This window comes from Diplotaxodon limnothrissa, linkage group LG6 (genome assembly GCF_057381915.1).
Source record: "Diplotaxodon limnothrissa isolate DT_005_m linkage group LG6, D_limnothrissa_male_GT1.1, whole genome shotgun sequence".
Lineage (NCBI taxonomy): Eukaryota > Metazoa > Chordata > Actinopteri > Cichliformes > Cichlidae > Diplotaxodon > Diplotaxodon limnothrissa.
In genome coordinates, this window is record NC_140601.1 from 4,355,824 (window position 1) to 4,374,831 (window position 19,008).

The 19,008-nt window shown below is 38.0% G+C and overlaps 2 protein-coding genes across 3 annotated transcripts in view; both read left to right on the forward strand.

Annotated features, from left to right (window-relative positions):
- Positions 1 to 3,272, forward strand: part of LOC146629961 (N-acetyllactosaminide beta-1,3-N-acetylglucosaminyltransferase 2-like) — a 4,163-nt gene extending 891 nt beyond the window's left edge. The window contains exons 1-2 of one of the 2 annotated variants that reach the window (XM_085355495.1): positions 1,928 to 1,963; positions 2,049 to 3,272. In XM_085355495.1, the coding sequence (XP_085211621.1) occupies positions 1,928 to 1,963; positions 2,049 to 3,272 (1,260 nt within the window). Of the gene's footprint in view, positions 1 to 1,927; positions 1,964 to 2,048 lie in introns of those variants that run through there. The other variant, XM_085355496.1, reaches the window with a different exon arrangement.
- A 2,958-nt stretch (positions 3,273 to 6,230) lies between these two features.
- Positions 6,231 to 18,682, forward strand: LOC146629962 (uncharacterized). The gene is made up of 10 exons (XM_085355497.1): positions 6,231 to 6,305; positions 6,384 to 6,414; positions 6,879 to 7,435; positions 8,404 to 8,746; positions 12,240 to 12,281; positions 16,299 to 16,399; positions 16,569 to 16,630; positions 17,683 to 17,849; positions 18,037 to 18,192; positions 18,300 to 18,682. The coding sequence occupies exons 1-10, from the start codon at positions 6,231 to 6,233 to the stop codon at positions 18,680 to 18,682; spliced, it is 1,917 nt and encodes a 638-aa protein (XP_085211623.1).
- The last annotated feature ends 326 nt before the right edge of the window (positions 18,683 to 19,008 follow it).

Consider the following 19,008-nt stretch of genomic DNA (forward strand, 5'->3'; position numbering starts at 1 on the left):
GCTGTAGCAACTTCAGAACCAAACCATGAAACTAAAGGAAGTTGTTAAGGAGAGAGTTGATGATCAGTGAGCAGCCGTATGGTTTCCCCTTTTGTTTGCTATGGTGATGGACAGACTAGACGTTCTAAAGCCGTCTACCGACTACCGTCTGATGCTGCCAAGCTACAATTTTTGTAGCAGATGAGGTCAGACATTGTAGACTCCGTAGACTGTGATGTTTACACTGCGATCTGTAGTGAGAGTAGAGAGCTGTCAGAGGTTAGGTTGGAGAGGTTGAGCTGGAAAAATGAAGCCACTAGAAGCAAGACAGAATACAAGTACCTGAATGAGATGGAAACAGGTCTGACAAGGAAGTTGTAAGGAGTAGAGCAAGTGAAGATTGATGAGGGTCAGCCATCCAAAGATCAGGACAATATTAGAAATCAATATATCAGAGGGACAGCTCAGGCCAGGCATTTGAGACAAAGTTAGAGAGGCAAGTTTGACACGTACAGTGGCGTGATAGTGGATATATTGAATAAGGGACGTTAAATATGGAGCTGCAAGGCAGGAGAAAAGGAGAGAGACCACAGAGAGCATTCATGGATGTACTGAAAGAGGACATACAGAGGACTGGTGCGGCAGAGCAGGATGCTATGAATAGGGTGAAATGGAGGCAGATGTTCCGGTAAAAATAGCACCGATGTGTCACTTATACTTTTAAAAGTAAAATTTTAGCAAAATAAACAGCATTACAGTAAGATGAATGATTCGAATTTTTAAAGAGTCTCTTATCTTGTCCAGTTTAACGTTTATTTATTTATTTTCAAATAAAAGCCTTTTGTATATTTTATTAAAATGATCTGAAGATAGGAGCATATTGATTGCAGTCTATAATTAGTGAAATGAGGAATGCTTTCATTTTGCTCTTTGCCTATTGGTTGAGAAGCTTGTATTTAAATAATACATAAATAAAATAGGTACTGTTGCAGCACTAAATATTGCACAATGAAAGTGGGAAGAGCAAAAAGGTTAGAAGGGGCCCAATGCTCCACACCTCTACAAGAGATTAGTGAGGAGGAATGTTCAGGAAAGAATAATGAGTTTTTGCATCTTTATAGACCGGACCAGCTACAAAACAGCATTTTAAGCCTAAACACCAGGAAAAAGGACTATTTTCAAATTGTTCCAATAGCTTGCAATTTATTTATTTTTACCAGTATTAAAGTAATAACATCATTATCAATCAAATTAGTAAGATCGATCTGGATTTTCACCATATTCATCAAATAAGTTTATCTTACTTAAAGGAGTTTGTGAATAATTAAGCTCACACGTGAACATACCCGACAGGTTGCACCCTCATTATTAGCTGTAAGCTGTAAATCAGGTTTGACTTCAAATGAACTTTAACAGACTGTGCGTTGGGTGTTTTGTTTTTTTCTTTGTTTGTGTTTTCCCAGTGTGATGAGCGTACACAGATGCATGCAGGTTTATTTACTACTCGAGTCTATTATTAAAAACTCACGCATAACCATAAACATTGACTGTTAGATCAGTTGTCTGAGTAATACATGTATATCCATATATAAGCTTTGTAAAAGTTGAAAAACACAACCTACCAAATATATACTGTAGGTGTACTACTACCAGAGAAACAGTGACATCAAGTGGTACATATGTAAATTTTATTTATGAGCAGGCAGTACACAGATTGGTGTCATGTGCACTGCTGAATTGAAAATGTGTGACTCCTGTCTGTCAAGATGAGCGGAAAAATGTTCGCAGGCCATTCCTCGAGGATTAGGAATGAAAATGGAGCTTTGTGTGCAGCCAGTCACAGTTCTAAAACAAAACCAGGGGAAATTAAGCTTGCCACTGGCCTGCTGTCACAGATTCGTTCAGTTTTACTCCTGTTCGCGCCTTCAGGCTCAACTTAATAGTCTCCATGTTTCCAAGTGCTCCTTTGTATCCTGGCTTTGTTGTAAGTTTGCCTGTAATGCAATGACACTGCAGATGTTTTTTTCTCTCTATCTTTTTGAAAACAGAATATCTTTTCTCATGTCTAGATGCAGAGGGGAGGCAGCGCGGCTCTATGTCGCCATAAAATAAAGGCTTTCTGCTACATGATGATGCTTAACGTCTTCATCTGTGTCGTGATAAGCGTGTCATGGAACCTTGGACACAAGAGAAGTGGCCATCACAAAGTTCACATCCCATCCAAGAGGTTTTGGAGTAAACACATACTGAATGAAACCTTCTGGAACAAGGAGCAGCAACGCTTGGATTTCATTTACAACCCCAACTTTAACTCTGTATTCTCCAGCACGTCACGCAACACACTGCCAGATTGGCTCAATGACACTGGACCTCTGGACCCGTGTGAACCGGACTACAGAGTGCCCAGGCAAATCTTTGACTACAACTCCCTACCAAAGCAATTCCAGGACTTTCTTTTGTACATGCGTTGTAGGACATACCCTATGTTAATAAATCAGCCCCATGTTTGTAGTGAAAAACCTTTCCTACTGCTGGTTGTCAAGTCTTTGATCTCTCATTTTGAAAGGCGGCAGACCATTCGTGAAACTTGGGGACAAGCAGGAGTCTTAGCCAACCAGACTGTGGTAACAGTGTTCCTGCTAGGCAACGTCTTGTCGTCAGACCACTTCCCAGACTTGCAGGAGTTACTGAGTCATGAGGCAAAGCTTCACAAAGACATACTTCAATGGGACTACAGAGACAGCTTCTTAAACCTAACTCTGAAAGAGGTCCTCTTTCTGGAGTGGTTTACCAAACACTGTCCTCAAGCTCGGTTTGTTCTTAAGGGCGATGACGACGTCTTTGTGAACACCTTAAGAATTGTTAACTATCTGGAAGGCCTGCCAGAGGGTGAGTCCAAGGATTTGTTCATAGGCGATGTTATAATAAATGCTGGGCCACACAGAGACAAAAAACTTAAATACTTTATCCCAGAGAGTGTGTTTGTGGGTAACTATCCTCCCTATGCTGGCGGTGGAGGATATCTGTACTCTGGGGAGTTGGCGGTACGCCTACACAATGTATCTCAGCAAGTAGTGCTGTTTCCCATTGATGATGTATACACTGGGATGTGTCTCAAGAAGCTGGGTCTTGTTCCTGAGAAGCACAATGGCTTCAAGACATTTGACATTGAAAAGAAGTATAAAGACAATCCTTGTATCCACAGGAACTTGATGCTGGTTCACAGCCGAACTCCACAGGAGATGTTAACAATTTGGCCCTTCATTGTCCAACCCGAGCTGGACTGCCAGTGAAAGCTTTATTAATGGCTGTTTGCAATACTGAGTTTGTCAGTCATTTTCAATCCTTCCATTCTATATTTTTCAAATCAAAGTTCAACAGGGTTGCTACTTTTTATTTACAGGATATGTGTTGCATTTTACTGTTTAATTTTATATGGAGCATTTTTTTTCTGAATCTGTAGTGTTCTCTGTCAGTCATGTTGAAAGAGACATTTGATTCTCATCTGATGCATTTTTAAAATTTGAGTCATTCAGTATGTTTAAAAACACAATAAACGATTTGAGAACTAACATGAAGTACAAATGAACATCCTGAAAATGAATGATGTTAGTACATTTTCCTGATTTAAAAAAAATGCATAACTATATGTTGATTTATATACGGTACTGATATCAGCACCTGCCTACAAGGTTGAAAAGTGAATTGCATTAGTAATAATATATAAAATCATTTCTGTTCATTTAATGACATGTATGTCTGTTCCATTCACAGATGACTCTTTGTGAAGCTTTGCCCCCAACATTTTTTTAATCATTAAAACATTCCAGTGTCTCTGAATTTTGTATGCTTCCTCAAGATGCAGCAAATTTATACAAAATAACGTATTTTATGTCAACAGTAAAGGGCATACATTAACCTCACTCGACTAAAGTTAAAACAGATGTAATCTGAAAAAAACAAAGTCCAAAGATATTAAAGATATTAAATTAGCTTCACAAGCAAGTTCCACATAGTGAGGCTTTCTTTGCATTAGCTGTCTTGACAGATCCTGAAATCAGTATCAGATTTCTTTGGGAGCTCAGGCTTTCTGCTTCAGGCTCTGGGCACATACACAAAAGGAGCCATTTGATGTGCCACAAAAAATGTATCAGATGAGAATCAACTGTATCTTTCAACATGAGTGACAGAGAACACTAAAGATTCAGAAAAAAATGCTGCATATAATATAAACAGTAAAATGCAACACATATGCTGTAAATAAAATACAAGAGTAATGTGCTGTTTTGTCACTGATCCAGGTGACTTGTTTTAGCTTGAGTTATATTTATTTTACCGCTCTGTGTGCTCTTGGTGTTGCTCTTTATTTCTAACACAACTTCTAACAGCTTTGTATTTGAACTCTGAAACTTTGATACATTTAATCAGTAAATGTTACTCAGTGTGTTCAGGTCTGATACTCTTCTGTAGCCTAATAAAGAAGACATTTAGTTTGTAGTCAGATGAAAGTGAAATAAATGTTATTGATTGGAAATTATTGACCATAAATCATCTACAAATGCAACAATTCAATTTTCTAATCTATGTTTTATTAGCTGCATTAAAACAATGTTAAAGAGACTTGGCAAACAGACCAAACTTTTATACAGTTTTTGCAATTGAATACATGCATTACACATGACACACCGTTTGCACTGCTGTAATTTCACAACTGGGCTTCATTTAGTGATGTGAGTAAAGTGAGGTTAAACAGATTGCATATACAGATACCTTCAGCAGAGAATCTATAAAAGACAAGAAACATTCTTTAAATAAAAGTATTATTGATCATGTGATGCTTCCCGCCAAATTTAAACTGAAATTCAGAACTTAACCTGGAACCTGGTATAAGTTATGCGGTAAGTATATGTTACCATGGTGATTTATGCAGGCAAAAAGAAAGTCACCTTCATAACAAAGAACACTCTTACTATAAGCTCAACATAGCTCACTACTTTGTTGATATTTGTTGTTTAATGGATGTGTTTGCTGGTAAACAGTCCAGCTGTTATTTCTGTTTTCATCCCACTTTTATTTGGTCAAATCCCAATCTTCACCACTTGCAAATAAAATGAACAAAAGCAGGTAACTCAATAAGGTAATAGAGCTTGAGCATCAAACTGTGGCTGAACGTTTGCACGTGTATAAAATTTAGACCTACATTTTTAGATTTGCAGATGGTGCTACATTTAGTAGATGAAATAATAGATCAGACATTGTCTGAATAGCACTGCTATTACTCCAATATAACAGCCGTGCCACAAAAAAAAGAAACAAAAAACATGATTATCATGTGCATGTTTGCTTTTACATTTTCTTCTTAATACACATTTTCACTTTTCACACATCTGAAGGCTCTTATAATTCAAAGCATCATAAAAACATGGATAAAAGCATCAGGGAAAATATAAGCAGGAGTCTTATTTTTAATATCACTGCATTTTAAATGAATTGCTTTTCAGCCTTAACTGACGTGACTAAGTTAAAGAAATGAAATAAAACTTAAAGTGATCCGACACTGGGTGTTGCTGTGAATTCAGGTTTATCTGACAGAAACATGACACATATTTTCACAGACTTCCATAATTCAATTTATGAAATATTATTTTAACTGTTTTTCTTGCTTATTTGTATGTGTGTATTTGAATAAGCAGTAAAGTGAGTTTGGCTCATATGCAACAATTTTCCATGGTTGACTGAATAAGGATTAAGTTTTTTTGACATTGTTTTAGCCATTACCCCCACCCATCTGCTCCTCACGCTCAATAAATGAAAACTGTCTCTTGTTATTGTGTGTTGTTGTGGTAAATTTTAAACTAATCTGTATTTGAATGTCTGACAATAAAGTGTTCTAATCTCATAAATTATAACATGTGATTTTTGGTATTTTTCTTTTCCTGGAAAAAATGTAAAGAAATAGTTTATGAAACTCAAACACAGCAAATATCTGTAGCAGATAAAACCCCTAAATAAAATAGGTGCAGTGTCTTCAGCTTTGTCTTTAAAGCAGAAAGCACCAGCCCAATAATAAATATTACAGTGCCCTCTGCTGGATAAAATGGATATTACTAGCCAGTAAAAGGAAACTTAATCAACTAACTGATGCAATTCACCTGCAGAGACAGGAAAGGAAATAGCCGTTGAACTGAATCTGAGAGGATCAGATTGACTTTGTTGCTTCCCAAATTTCAGTAATTTAACTGCATACGAAAATGAAACAAACAGCCGTCATAAACTTCAAGTGTGTGCTGCTCATATTTTTGTTGACATTTGACTGTAATGCACAGGTAAGTTATTGTGCCTCACTGATAACCTCTTTCGGATTTGTGTTAACAGCTTAATTGTGTATTTCTTTCTGTCTTTAGGTGAATGAAGAAGATACTGAGCAGCCTCCAGGTGAGTCTGCAAATGTTTAACTTGGGATTTTCTATGTTTATATGTCATTTTGTAAGTCTAAATGTTTCAGCCTGTGCTAACAAACTGATTTTAGTTTCATAAAACCTGATCACCAACGCACATGCAAACTTTCTTATGAAATATGACCATTATATTTGAGCTAATTGGATTCTAAATAAACTGTACCTCATTTTGGTAGTTTGACATCGCCCATATGGATTTATGGGAGAGCCTTCCTTATACAGGTTAATATTTGATTGTTTTTATTCAGTGTGAAAGTGAATGATGTTAGTATATTTTCCTGATTTTAAAATATAAAAATAAATAAATAAAATTAAAATGTTGATTATATACAGTACTGAAATCAGCACCTGCCAACTAGGTTGAAAAGTGAATTGCATTAGTAATAATATATAAAACCATTTCTGTTCATTTAATGACATATCTGTCTATTCGGTTCACAGAAGACTCTGGAGCTGAAAACACTTTCTTTGCCTTGCGGAGTTGTCACCGGTTGCTATACAGTGACAGTGGTGAGTTTTTCTCCCCGGACTACCTATGCTCCAATCCTCCCCTGTGGTGCAACTGGACAATCCAGGTGGATCCGAGTAAAAGGATTCATCTCTACCTGGAGGATTTGACCCCTGATGACATCTGTAACCTCAAACAGGACCAAATCCACATTGACGAGCCAGTTGGAGATTTAGCGGGACACAAAGTCTTACAGAAGTGCTGGCAAGAGGCCAAATACACCACCTCCTCCAATATTCTGTATGTAGTGCTACTGATTAGTGGCTGGCCCAACCCCCTGTACAGGGGCTTTTATGGTCGCTACCAGGCATTTGGATCGCCAGTCATTTATAACCCAGGGGAAGGCTTTACAGAGACAAGCAATGAGTCAGAGACATCTCCTGGGCTGATGGACTTCAGTGAATCTGGACCAGGTACAAAGAGGGAACAATTAGCAAGGATGACTGAGCTACCCACGGAGCCCAAGATGCCTGCAGACACAAACACTTGGGTGAGTGGACACAGTGTTAGTCTTAGATGCCTTACGCTGCCTGGCAATATTTCTAACGCTGGCAAAAGCTGCATATTCACTATTAAATTTAAGAATGGGTAAAAAGTAGTCAACGTGTCAATGTTAACGCATCATTACGATTAACGCAATTAAAAGGTTTTTAACCCATATGGAGCACAGACTGGACAAACTGCCCGAAATGCGTTGACAGAGACATTTCAGGAATTTTGAGGCCTTCTGAGCTCCAGATGGGTTAATTGCCTTAAAAATTGTAATCTTGTAAATTGTGATGTTGGATTAATTGGTGTCAACGCTGACAGCCCTAGTAAAATTACTGTCTAATGTTAAAGATTTCACTCACTGATTAAAAACATGTAGAAAAAAGTTTAGCAACTTCTTTCAGTCCCTCTGCAGTGTAAATCATTTAGGCTTTTTTCTGCACTTTGTTTTGATTTTCTCTTTAATAAATTAACCTTCTAAAAATTTTTTTTTTTTAAATGTCACATTTTATGAAATGTGAAATTTTTTTAACTTAATATATTTCATACATTAAGTGAGGTCACGTGATTACTGTGTGAGTTAGCATTAAAATCAAGGCTACATAGTTTTCTTTTATTTTCCCATCATTCATATAATCTATGTAGCTCAAGTAACAGTGATATAGCTGTTTGGTTAGCTGTAATGTGACAACTGAATTTAATACAATAGTGAATTACACATAAATGTAATATGATTACAATAAGATCCAACATACATTACTTAATCACCAAATTGCCATACTGGATACTGCTCAGGAACTTAAAACATTAATGGTAATGACCCTATATGTCAAAAGGAAACCCAGAGAAGTATAAACAACATGATAAAGACCAGGTAATCTTGCAAAAATCTGCAGTACTTGTTTTGTTTTTTATTTTGCTTGTAAATTCCAGAAAACATTGTAAAACTCTTCGTCTGTCCTTCTTCAGGTGGATGAAAACAACCCTCTGTCCTTGTCTGGGAACTACACGACCATGCCAACTGCATCAGTGTCCACCCAAAGGACCTTCAGATCAGGGAGAGGTATCACTCACACCCAACTAGAAGTCACCACTGACACTACAACAGCAAAACAAATGAATGAGGAGGAATCTACTGTTGCAGAGGATGAGACCACAACTCTGAGCTGGACAGTGAAGGAGAACATAACAGAGGTCAGTCAGACCTCAGTCCAGCTTTCCCCATCCTCTGACAGACAAGAAATACAGCACGCTGATCACACTCATCCTCAGCCTAACATGGTGGAGCCACTGTCGGACCACAGAGCGAACTGTGAGTACATTTGAACACAGACACTCTCCTGGATCTTTCAGGTACTCGTCTTTTTTGTATTGACTAACTGTAATTATATCGCTTGATATAGATATTTTATTTTTTTATTTTGAATCTTTATTTTGAACATGTTGAAAAAGTATAAAAAAAATAGAATTAAAAGAGACAAATGAACAAAGCAAACAAAAGGAAAACGAGCAACCACAACTCCAAATAACGTCCATGTTCAAAAAGGAGCAGGAAGAAGCATAAGCTTATTTAATCCCACCCCTTTTCCACTATCTAGTATCAATAGACTACAGAAATACCTCCTTGCAATTACATTATGTTATGTGTAATTTTTTTTTTTTTAATATATACACATATATGTTTCTATCTATCCATACATACGTATATACACACATACGCACATATACACATTTTCAATAACCCCATTAACACCTCAAGGATACACAACCTACAATTATTTTTATATCTATCTATCTATCCATCCATCTATCCATCCATCCATCCATCCATCCAAACCCGTGCATGCGCACACACATGAAAATATTAGACAAGAACACCCTATCAAATCTCTACCTTTTCCCTGTACCCTGTAAAAACCGCTTTTTAAACTGCGCCATGCTTGGACATTGCTTCATATCTTTACTTAGTCTGTTCCACAGCTTCACTCCACACACAGAGATGCAAAAACTTTTTAATGTTGTACGGATACGAGGATGTTTTAAATTTAATTCCCCCCTCAAATTGTATCCCCGTTCCCTTTTAGAAAACATTTTTAGAATATTGTCAGGAAGCAGGTTATTTATTGCTTTATATATAATTTGTGCTGTGAGAAAATGAACCAGATCTGTGAATTTTAGCATTTTTGATTTTAAGAATAGTGGATTTGTATGATCTCTGTAACCAGTTTTATGGATTATCCTTATGGCCCTTTTTTGTAATATAAAGATTGATGATAGCGAACATTTGTAAGTATTGCCCCAAACCTCTGCACAGTAATTCAAATACGGTGCAATCAGGGAACAATAGAGAATGTGGAGTGATTTGTGGTCCAGAATGTGTTTTACTTTACTCAAGATTGAGACACTTCTTGAAATTTTGTTATGTATATGATTTATATGAGACTTCCAGTTTAATTTATCATCTATAATCACACCAAGAAACTTATGTTCAAGTACTCTTTCAATTTCCACACCATCTACATGAATCTGCACTTGTGCATTTCTAAGGGAATTCCCAAATAAGATAATTTTAGTTTTACTTAGATTTAGCGATAGTTTGTTCCTGTTAAACCATTTTTTAATTTTGCACATTTCTGAAGTAATTGTATCCAGCAGCTCCTTTAGATTCCCCCCAGAACAAAAAATATTTGTGTCATCTGCAAATAATACTAATTTTAATATATCAGATGCCTTACAAATATCATTTATATAAATAATAAATCATTTTGGACCCAGTACAGAGCCTTGTGGAACACCACAAGCAATGTCCAAGCATGATGAGGAATGGACACCCAGCTTCACAAATTGTTTCCGGTCACTTAAATAATTTTTCACCCATTGCAGTACAACCCCCCTAATCCCATACCGTTCCAGTTTATTAATTAATATGTCATGATTGATTGTGTCGAATACTTTCTTGAGATCCAGAAATACTCCAGCTGCATACTGTTTCTGATCTATAGCATTCGTAATCTCCTCAATTGATTCGATTAATGCCAGAGATGTTGATCTTTTTGATCTGAATCCATATTGACTGTCAGAGAGTAATTTATATTTATCTAAGAATTTGTCTAATCGTTTATTAAACAGGTTTTCTAGGATTTTGGAGAATTGTGGTAGTAAAGAAACAGGCCTGTAATTTGTGAAGTGGCGTCTATCCCCGGTTTTATACAGCGGCACAACTTTAGCTATTTTCATTTTGTTTGGCACTTTTCCCGTCTGAAATGATAAGTTGCAAATATATGTTAGAGGTCCTACAATTCCTTCAATGACCTTCTTGACGATTTTCATGTCAATATCATTACAATCAGTAGATGTTTTATATTTACACATGTGTACAATGTCAATTATTTCTTTTTCCTCCACTGATGTGAGGAACATTGAGTTAGGGTTCCTATCAATCAGGTTTTCACTACATTCTACTGATGGCAGTGACTCAGGAATTTGTTCTGCCAGTTTTGGTCCAATATTTACAAAATAATGATTAAAGCTGTTGACCTTATCAGCAGTGTTTTCCATAATATTGCCATTATCGATAAAGTATTGTGGATAACTTTGTTGTCCAGAATTATTTTTAATGATACCGTTTAAAACATCCCATATTCCTTTCATATTCTGTTTATTGTTGTTCAATATTTTACTATAATACTCCTTTCTACATACACGTATAATATTGGTCAACTTATTTTTGTATTTTTTATATTTATTTTCAGCATCTTTTGTTCTTTGTTTTAGGTATTCCCTATAGAGTGTATTTTTCTTTTTACATGCATTTTGTAAACCCTTAGTGAGCCAGATATGTTTAGTTCTTTGAAATGAGATCATGATCAACTAAATTTTCAATGAACATTTTCAGGTTAAACAGCTATTAAAATTTGAACTTGCTCTTTGATTTTCTAAAAGAGCTGTACATGATACATACGTGAGTAAAAATAAGTTCCACATGTTAAGTGTTTTCCTGTTATAACCTTGTAATTAAGGCCCCTTCAACCCTAACACAAGAATTGACTGTATCCAGAAAGTATTGCCAGTGCTTCACTTGTTCAACATTTTGTGATGTTATAGCCAAAATAGGATTGATTCATTTTCACCTCAAAATTCTACACACACCACAAAACAATGCAATGACAAAGTGAAAAACTTGAAATTCTTACACTTTAATAAAAAAAATGGAAAAACAAAAATGGAACATGTAGATAAATATTTATAGCCTTTGTAATGACACTCAGAGGTGAGCTCAGGTGCATCCAGTTTCCAATTATCATCTGCCAGACGATTCAACAACCTTATTGGAGTTCACCTGTGGTAAATTTAGTTGATTGTACTTGATCTGAAAATAAACTATATAGTTGATTTTTATACTTTCATGCTTTTTTCCCTCTTATTTCTAAATTTTGTTTTGCCATGTTTTATTATATTGTATTGCTGTTATTGTTTGTGCTATTGTAAGGTGACCTTGAGGGTCTTAAAGGCGCCTATAAATACAACTTATTATTATTATTACAGTGCATGTGAAAGAATATGTCAAAATGTGGGATAAGTGATGCACTCTAGATACTTTTGGATGTACTATAAAGAAATGGGGCTTTTTTGCCAAACAAAAGCGCACACAAATAATCTATGTGGTCGAGTGGTGTTGAATTATGTTAAGTGTAGATAAGCACTGGGTTACACAACTGGTTCATTCGTGGGAAGTCGGAGAGGGGTTTGGTTTTGTTTTGTTTTTTTTATTGTGTGGTTTTTGTTTTGTTTTTTGTCCCTCATAGCAAACATGAAAAATGACTCAGAAATTCAACATTTTCCTGGTGGTGAGTATTGAGCAAGAATGTCTTATTTATTTATTTTCTGAAGTGTGAGTTCTCTTTTTATCTGGCTAAATTGCCATTGTACCTTATGCTGAACACACAGTCTGGTCATGAGCAGGATTTTAAAAATGTTTTATAGATAGATTTACTCATTTATTAAAAAAAAAAAAAGTCATTCCTTTCTCTCCCCTGCGGGTGGTCTATCCTTCAAGCTAGGGTCCTCTACCAGAGTCCTGCGAGCTTGAGGGTCCTGTGCAGTATCTTTGCTATTTATATGACTGCGCTGTTCTGAAAAGAGTTCTCAGATGTTATTCCTCAGATCTTAGCTTGGGAGTCACTGCACCAAGTGCACCGAATACCACTGGGACCACTGTTACCTTCATCCTCCAGATCTTCTTGAGCTCTTCTTTGAGCCCTTGGTACCTTTCATGTTCCTTCTTCCTGATGTTGCTGTCATTTGGTATTGCTACATCTATAACTACGGTTATCTTCCTCTGCTTGTCCACCACTACTATGCCCAGTTTGTTAGCCATCACCAGCTTTTTTTTATATATCTGGAAGTCCCACAGGATCTTGGCTCACTCATTCTTGACCACCCTAGGGGCTTCTCCTATTTTGACCTTGGGACTTTCAGGCTGGCACAGATGTTCCTGTATACTATGCTGGCCACTTGGTTGTGGTGCACCCTGCTGTTATGTGTTGGGGCATCTTTACTTAGGCTGCATCTGGGATCTTGCCCAGTGTGGTAGACCCCCACCTCTCTTGTACTTAGGGCTTGTTCCTGTGCTGCCATGATTAGAGCCTGTGTGCTGTCTTTCACTCCAGCTTTGTCCAGTTTCTGGTAGGATTTCTGGATATCAGCGACTTCCTCTATCTATACCATACAGGGGCCCATCCTTCCATGATGCTTCTTCTCCTTGCTCCTCTTCTTTCTTTCTGCTGCCTGAGGTATTCACTAAGTACAGGGAGTGCAGAATTATTAGGCAAATGAGTATTTTGTCCACATCATCCTCTTCATGCATGTTGTCTTACTCCAAGCTGTATAGGCTCGAAAGCCTACTACCAATTAAGCATATTAGGTGATGTGCATCTCTGTAATGAGAAGGGGTGTGGTCTAATGACATCAACACCCTATATCAGGTGTGCATAATTATTAGGCAACTTCCTTTCCTTTGGCAAAATGGGTCAAAAGAAGGACTTGACAGGCTCAGAAAAGTCAAAAATAGTGAGATATCTTGCAGAGGGATGCATCAGTCTCAAAATTGCAAAGCTTCTGAAGCGTGATCATCGAACAATCAAGCGTTTCATTCAAAATAGTCAACAGGGTCGCAAGAAGCGTGTGGAAAAACCAAGGCGCAAAATAACTGCCCATGAACTGAGAAAAGTCAAGCGTGCAGCTGCCAAGATGCCACTTGCCACCAGTTTGGCCATATTTCAGAGCTGCAACATCACTGGAGTGCCCAAAAGCACAAGGTGTGCAATACTCAGAGACATGGCCAAGGTAAGAAAGGCTGAAAGACGACCACCACTGAACAAGACACACAAGCTGAAACGTCAAGACTGGGCCAAGAAATATCTCAAGACTGGTTTTTCTAAGGTTTTATGGACTGATGAAATGAGAGTGAGTCTTGATGGGCCAGATGGATGGGCCCGTGGCTGGATTGGTAAAGGGCAGAGAGCTCCAGTCCGACTCAGACGCCAGCAAGGTGGAGGTGGAGTACTGGTTTGGGCTGGTATCATCAAAGATGAGCTTGTGGGGCCTTTTCGGGTTGAGGATGGAGTCAAGCTCAACTCCCAGTCCTACTGCCAGTTTCTGGAAGACACCTTCTTCAAGCAGTGGTACAGGAAGAAGTCTGCATCCTTCAAGAAAAACATGATTTTCATGCAGGACAATGCTCCATCACACGCGTCCAAGTACTCCACAGCGTGGCTGGCAAGAAAGGGTATAAAAGAAGAAAAACTAATGACATGGCCACCTTGTTCACCTGATCTGAACCCCATTGAGAACCTGTGGTCCATCATCAAATGTGAGATTTACAAGGAGGGAAAACAGTACACCTCTCTGAACCGTGTCTGGGAGGCTGTGGTTGCTGCTGCACGCAATGTTGATGGTGAACAGATCAAAACACTGACAGAATCCATGGATGGCAGGCTTTTGAGTGTCCTTGCAAAGAAAGGTGGCTATATTGGTCGCTGGTTTGTTTTTGTTTTGTTTTTGAATGTCAGAAATGTATATTTGTGAATGTGGAGATGTTATATTGGTGTCACTGGTAAAAATAAATAATTGAAATGGATATATATATATATATATATATATATATATATATATATATATATATATATATATATATATATATATAATTTTTTTTTTTTTTTTTTTGTTAAGTTGCCTAATAATTATGCACAGTAATAGTCACCTGCACACACAGATATCCCCCTAAAATAGCTAAAACTAAAAACTACTTCCAAAAACATTCAGCTTTGATATTAATGAGTGTTTTGGGTTCATTGAGAACATGGTTGTTGTTCAATAATAAAATTATTCCTCAAAAATACAACTTGCCTAATAATTCTGCACTCCCTGTACACAATTGGTTGTGGCCATTGGTTGTACTCATAGATGTTTGTGTACATTCTCACTGAAGGCATCGAAATTATGAATGAACACACATGTAATTTTGTAGTAGATAAAAGTATGAAATGACTCATAACATGCTTTATACTTTAGTCTTCAAAATAGCCAACCTTTGCTTTGATTACTGCTTTGCACACTCTTGGATTTCTCTCGATGAGCTTTGAGGTTGTCACCTGAGCTGGTTTTCCAACAGTCTTGAAGGAGTTCCCAGAGATGCTGAACACTTGTTGGCCCTTTTGCCTTCACTCTGCGCTCCATCTCATCCCAAACCATCTTGACTGGGTTTTAGGTCAGGTGACACTGGAGGCCAGGACATCTGGCGCAGCACTCCATCACTGTCCTTCTTGGTCAAATAGCCCTTACACATCCTGGAGGTATGTTTGGGGTCATTGTCCTGTTGAAAAATACATGGTGGTCCAACTAAATGCAAACCGGATGAGATGGCAGGATGCTGTGGTAACCATGCTGGTTCTGTGTGCCTTTTAATTTTGAATAAATGCCCAACAATGTCCAATACTTGTGTTTGTTGGCACAAACAAATCTCTTCTGCTTGTTGTGGTTTCTTAGCAGCTATTTGACCATAAAGGTCTGATTCACACAGTCTCCTCTGAACAGTTGATGTAGAGATGTGTCTGCTACTGGAACTCTGTGTGGCATTTATTTGGGCTTAATCTGAGTCGCTGTTAACTTCAGATTTCTGAGGTTGGTGACTCGGATGAATATATCCTCAGCAGCAGAGTTGACTCTTGGTCTTTCTTTCCTGGGGCATCCTCATCCAGTTTCATCATAGTGCTTGATGGTTTTTGAGACTGCACTTGGCAACACAGTCAAAGTTTGAGGAATTTTCCAGACTGACTGACCTTCAGTTCTTAAAGTCATGATGGACTGTCATTTCTCTTTATTTAGCTGATTGGTTCTTGGTATAATATAATTTCTAGTAGTTGTCAAATAGAACTTTCAGCTTTGTACCAACCTGACTTCTGCAGAACACAACTGATCATCCCAACTCCATTAAGAAGGTATGAAATTCCACAATCGAACCCTGACAGGTGACTACATCCTGAAGGTCATTGAGAAAAGGCCAAGGGATTGCAGTGCTGTCAAGAAAGCAAAGGGTGGCTACTTTCAGGAATCTGAAATATAAAGTATATTTAGAGTTTGTTTTTTTTCTTTGCTACATACATCTTGCTTCATATATTTGATGTCTACAGTGTAGAACGTAGTAAAATTAAAGAAAAAAAAACATTTAATGAGAAGGTGTGTCCAAACTTTGTGTATGCCTGTATGTCTAATCTGGAGATCAACTTTAATTAATTTTATCTGAGCTACCAGTGAAACTGTTAATATAATGACTTTATTTTGGTCTTCTGAAATCTCTCTGACAGATCACCTGCTTGAAGTGGCCATAGAGATCAACTTTAGTCAGGATTTGCTGAAGTCTTGGGACAACCTGGCCAGATCACTGCTGCTTTCAGTAAAAGCTTTGGTGCGTGTGTGTGTGTGTGTGTGTGTGTACGTGCGTGTCATATGTAGCATGTTTTTGTTTTTTGTTTTTTTTTGTTTTTGTAATAAATATAAAAAACAAAGCTTCATTGACGCATTAAGAAATGGTGAAGGCCCAGACTAAACTTTGTACATGGCTTTTGTTTCTGTAGATCAGCAAACAGCTGGAGGCTCTGCATGCACAACTGTCGGTGTCTTCCAAAAGAATAAAAAGGTTTGTAGAAAACATCCTCACAAGTCTTTCCATTAATGCTGAAGTATAAGTTTGTCTTTGAATGAGACTGTCTTTTCTGAGTGAACCTATGCAGAAAAGAACTGCAACTCCACACGTAAATACCATTGGTCTAATCTTGCAAAACCGACCACGACTGGATGAAAGTATAGATGGGATCAGATGTAAAATGTAATTTGAACACTTGTACACTTGAGATGTTTCTTCTATTTCACTACAGTTTTGCCACTTTGTTTTGTGTCAGTAGTTTTACAATTTTTATGCTCTTGTGCAGTGTTGTGTTGATTCTGAAGTTGCTGAATTTGGGTTTCTGTTTAGGGTTTTACTTTTATTGTAGTGTTTAAAGTTTTAAATTGTATTATTTAAGTCCCTGTTTGGTTTCTTTGGAGTTCTGGGTACCTGTTTAGATTGCCTCATTGTTCTAGGGTTTGTATTAAACTTTGGCTCCAATTTTGATGTTCTTGTGTTTAACTTGATCAGTTTCCTTATTTTGGTCCTCCTCTGTCTTGTCTTTTTGTTTATGCTTTTGTCCCCTAGTTTTCGATTCTGTTTTCTTTAGTGCTCTGTGTAAGTTTTAGTTCCTGTCTCTGTCTTCCCATGATTGTTCTTATCTGTGTTAATTATGCTCAGTGTCTGCTATCGCCGTTTCATTGTCTGATACCCGTTGTTCTGCTGTGGTTGTTGGAATTTTCATTTGCTTCACATTTTGGACATTTTGACTGTCACTCTGGGACTCCATGTCCAACTTGGGGAAAAAAGGGTGCCTTTTACTTTGTATCCAGCATATAGGACCAGACCTTTTCCCCACCTCTCTCATTCATTTTCCTCTTTTGCTACCATACTAAAAACAAATCCTGGAAACTCCACTTGAGAACTGGTGTATTTATTACATTAAACCTCACTCTGCAGCGCCTGAACTTATGTCATTGTGTAGTCTGTTTTAGACTCAATAATGAAACGGGATCTATGGACCATAAAGCTGCTTTACTGTTAAGGTATATGTTACGGTACATAATTACAGGTTTTGTGCACAGGTTGCATGCAGGAGTGCTGTACATCCTCTGGCTGCAAGTTAGACAGGGACCTAGAGGCATGCATGTCCACAGGGGCATCCACTCTGCTCTCCAGGGGCTCATTGAAGTTGATGCCAGTGGCAAAGGAAATCTGAGAAAGGCAATCATTATGTCTGTGTCGACTGCAGGTATGGAAGTGTCCAAAATTGCTTGGTAATGTTACTCTGGACAAATCTGTAAACAGGAAGGAGTCAAAAACAGTGATTACTGATAAATACATATTTGATTACACTAATTGTTTTTACATAGTTTATTTTAAATGCATATAATACTAAACACATTATCAGCTAAAAGTTCTGTGCATGTCTGTTTCAGATGTTAATGAGTGTGGGACCCAGCTTGCTCAATGTGACTTCAATGCAGACTGTGTGAACCAGTTTGGCTCCTACTCATGCCATTGCCGGGCAGGCTTTCAGGATAACTCCCGCCTGGGATCAGGAGGAACCATCTGTGTGGACATGAAGGCTGCAGGTATGTTTGACCCATATCAGAAATCTTAGTTAGACTTGCAGATATTCTGCTTTATTTCAGCTGCTGATCTCCTGTTTTGTTTGGCGGGGTTTTCGTTTTCCCTTCAGGTTGCAGCTCACGCCTGTCCACTGAAGCCAAAGGTGTATACGTCCTTTTCTTCCTGCTCAGCTCACTAATTCTTGCGCTGCTGGTGGTTGCTGGCATGTTCTACCATCGTCACCACCGGGGAAAATTCCTAGTTCGCTGCCACAGCAACAGCAGCTTATCCCCTTCTGACCCCAACAACAACCACCAGCATCCTGAGGAAAACTACTCCAATCCCGCTGACTCTGACCCGCCTCCCCCATCTCCACCTGCCTGGGGTCCCAGAGAGTGCTGGGGCCATGTAAAGGAGCAACGGCAAGTTGTGGATCTGCAGCTGCTGCGCTTCAATCTGCTGCACCCTCCAGACCGCTACATGGATCAGCAGGAGGGTGTGAACAGTCAATGATAATTAATCTTAATTATATTCAGTAAAATGTCTTCTTTAAATTTACTTTCGTTTTTTTTGTCTGCATTTTGCACTATTTGTAAATTGCACAATTAAAGGCACAATGAAAAGCATTTTTATTCCTTGAAGTGCAAAACATGTCTTGAGAGAAGACTGTTGTAGTAATAATAATAATAATAATAATAAATCTTATTTGAAAGTGCCTTTCAAGACACCAGAGGACACTTAACAATAGAATAAAACTCTAGCCCCCACCCCCAAAGGGGGTCGGTTGCCCTCGGCCTGGGGCTCGGTCACTCTGGCACAGCTGGCTGCCGGCGGAGCTC

Bases quoted from the DNA above. Each gene is read 5' to 3' on its own strand.
- LOC146629962 (XM_085355497.1), top strand. From the start codon at position 6,231: ATGAAACAAACAGCCGTCATAAACTTCAAGTGTGTGCTGCTCATATTT. The intron at 8,747-12,239 runs GTGAGTACATTT...TGTCCCTCATAG, and splicing joins GTCGGACCACAGAGCGAACT to CAAACATGAAAAATGACTCA. The intron at 16,631-17,682 runs GTTTGTAGAAAA...TTTTGTGCACAG, and splicing joins TCTTCCAAAAGAATAAAAAG to GTTGCATGCAGGAGTGCTGT.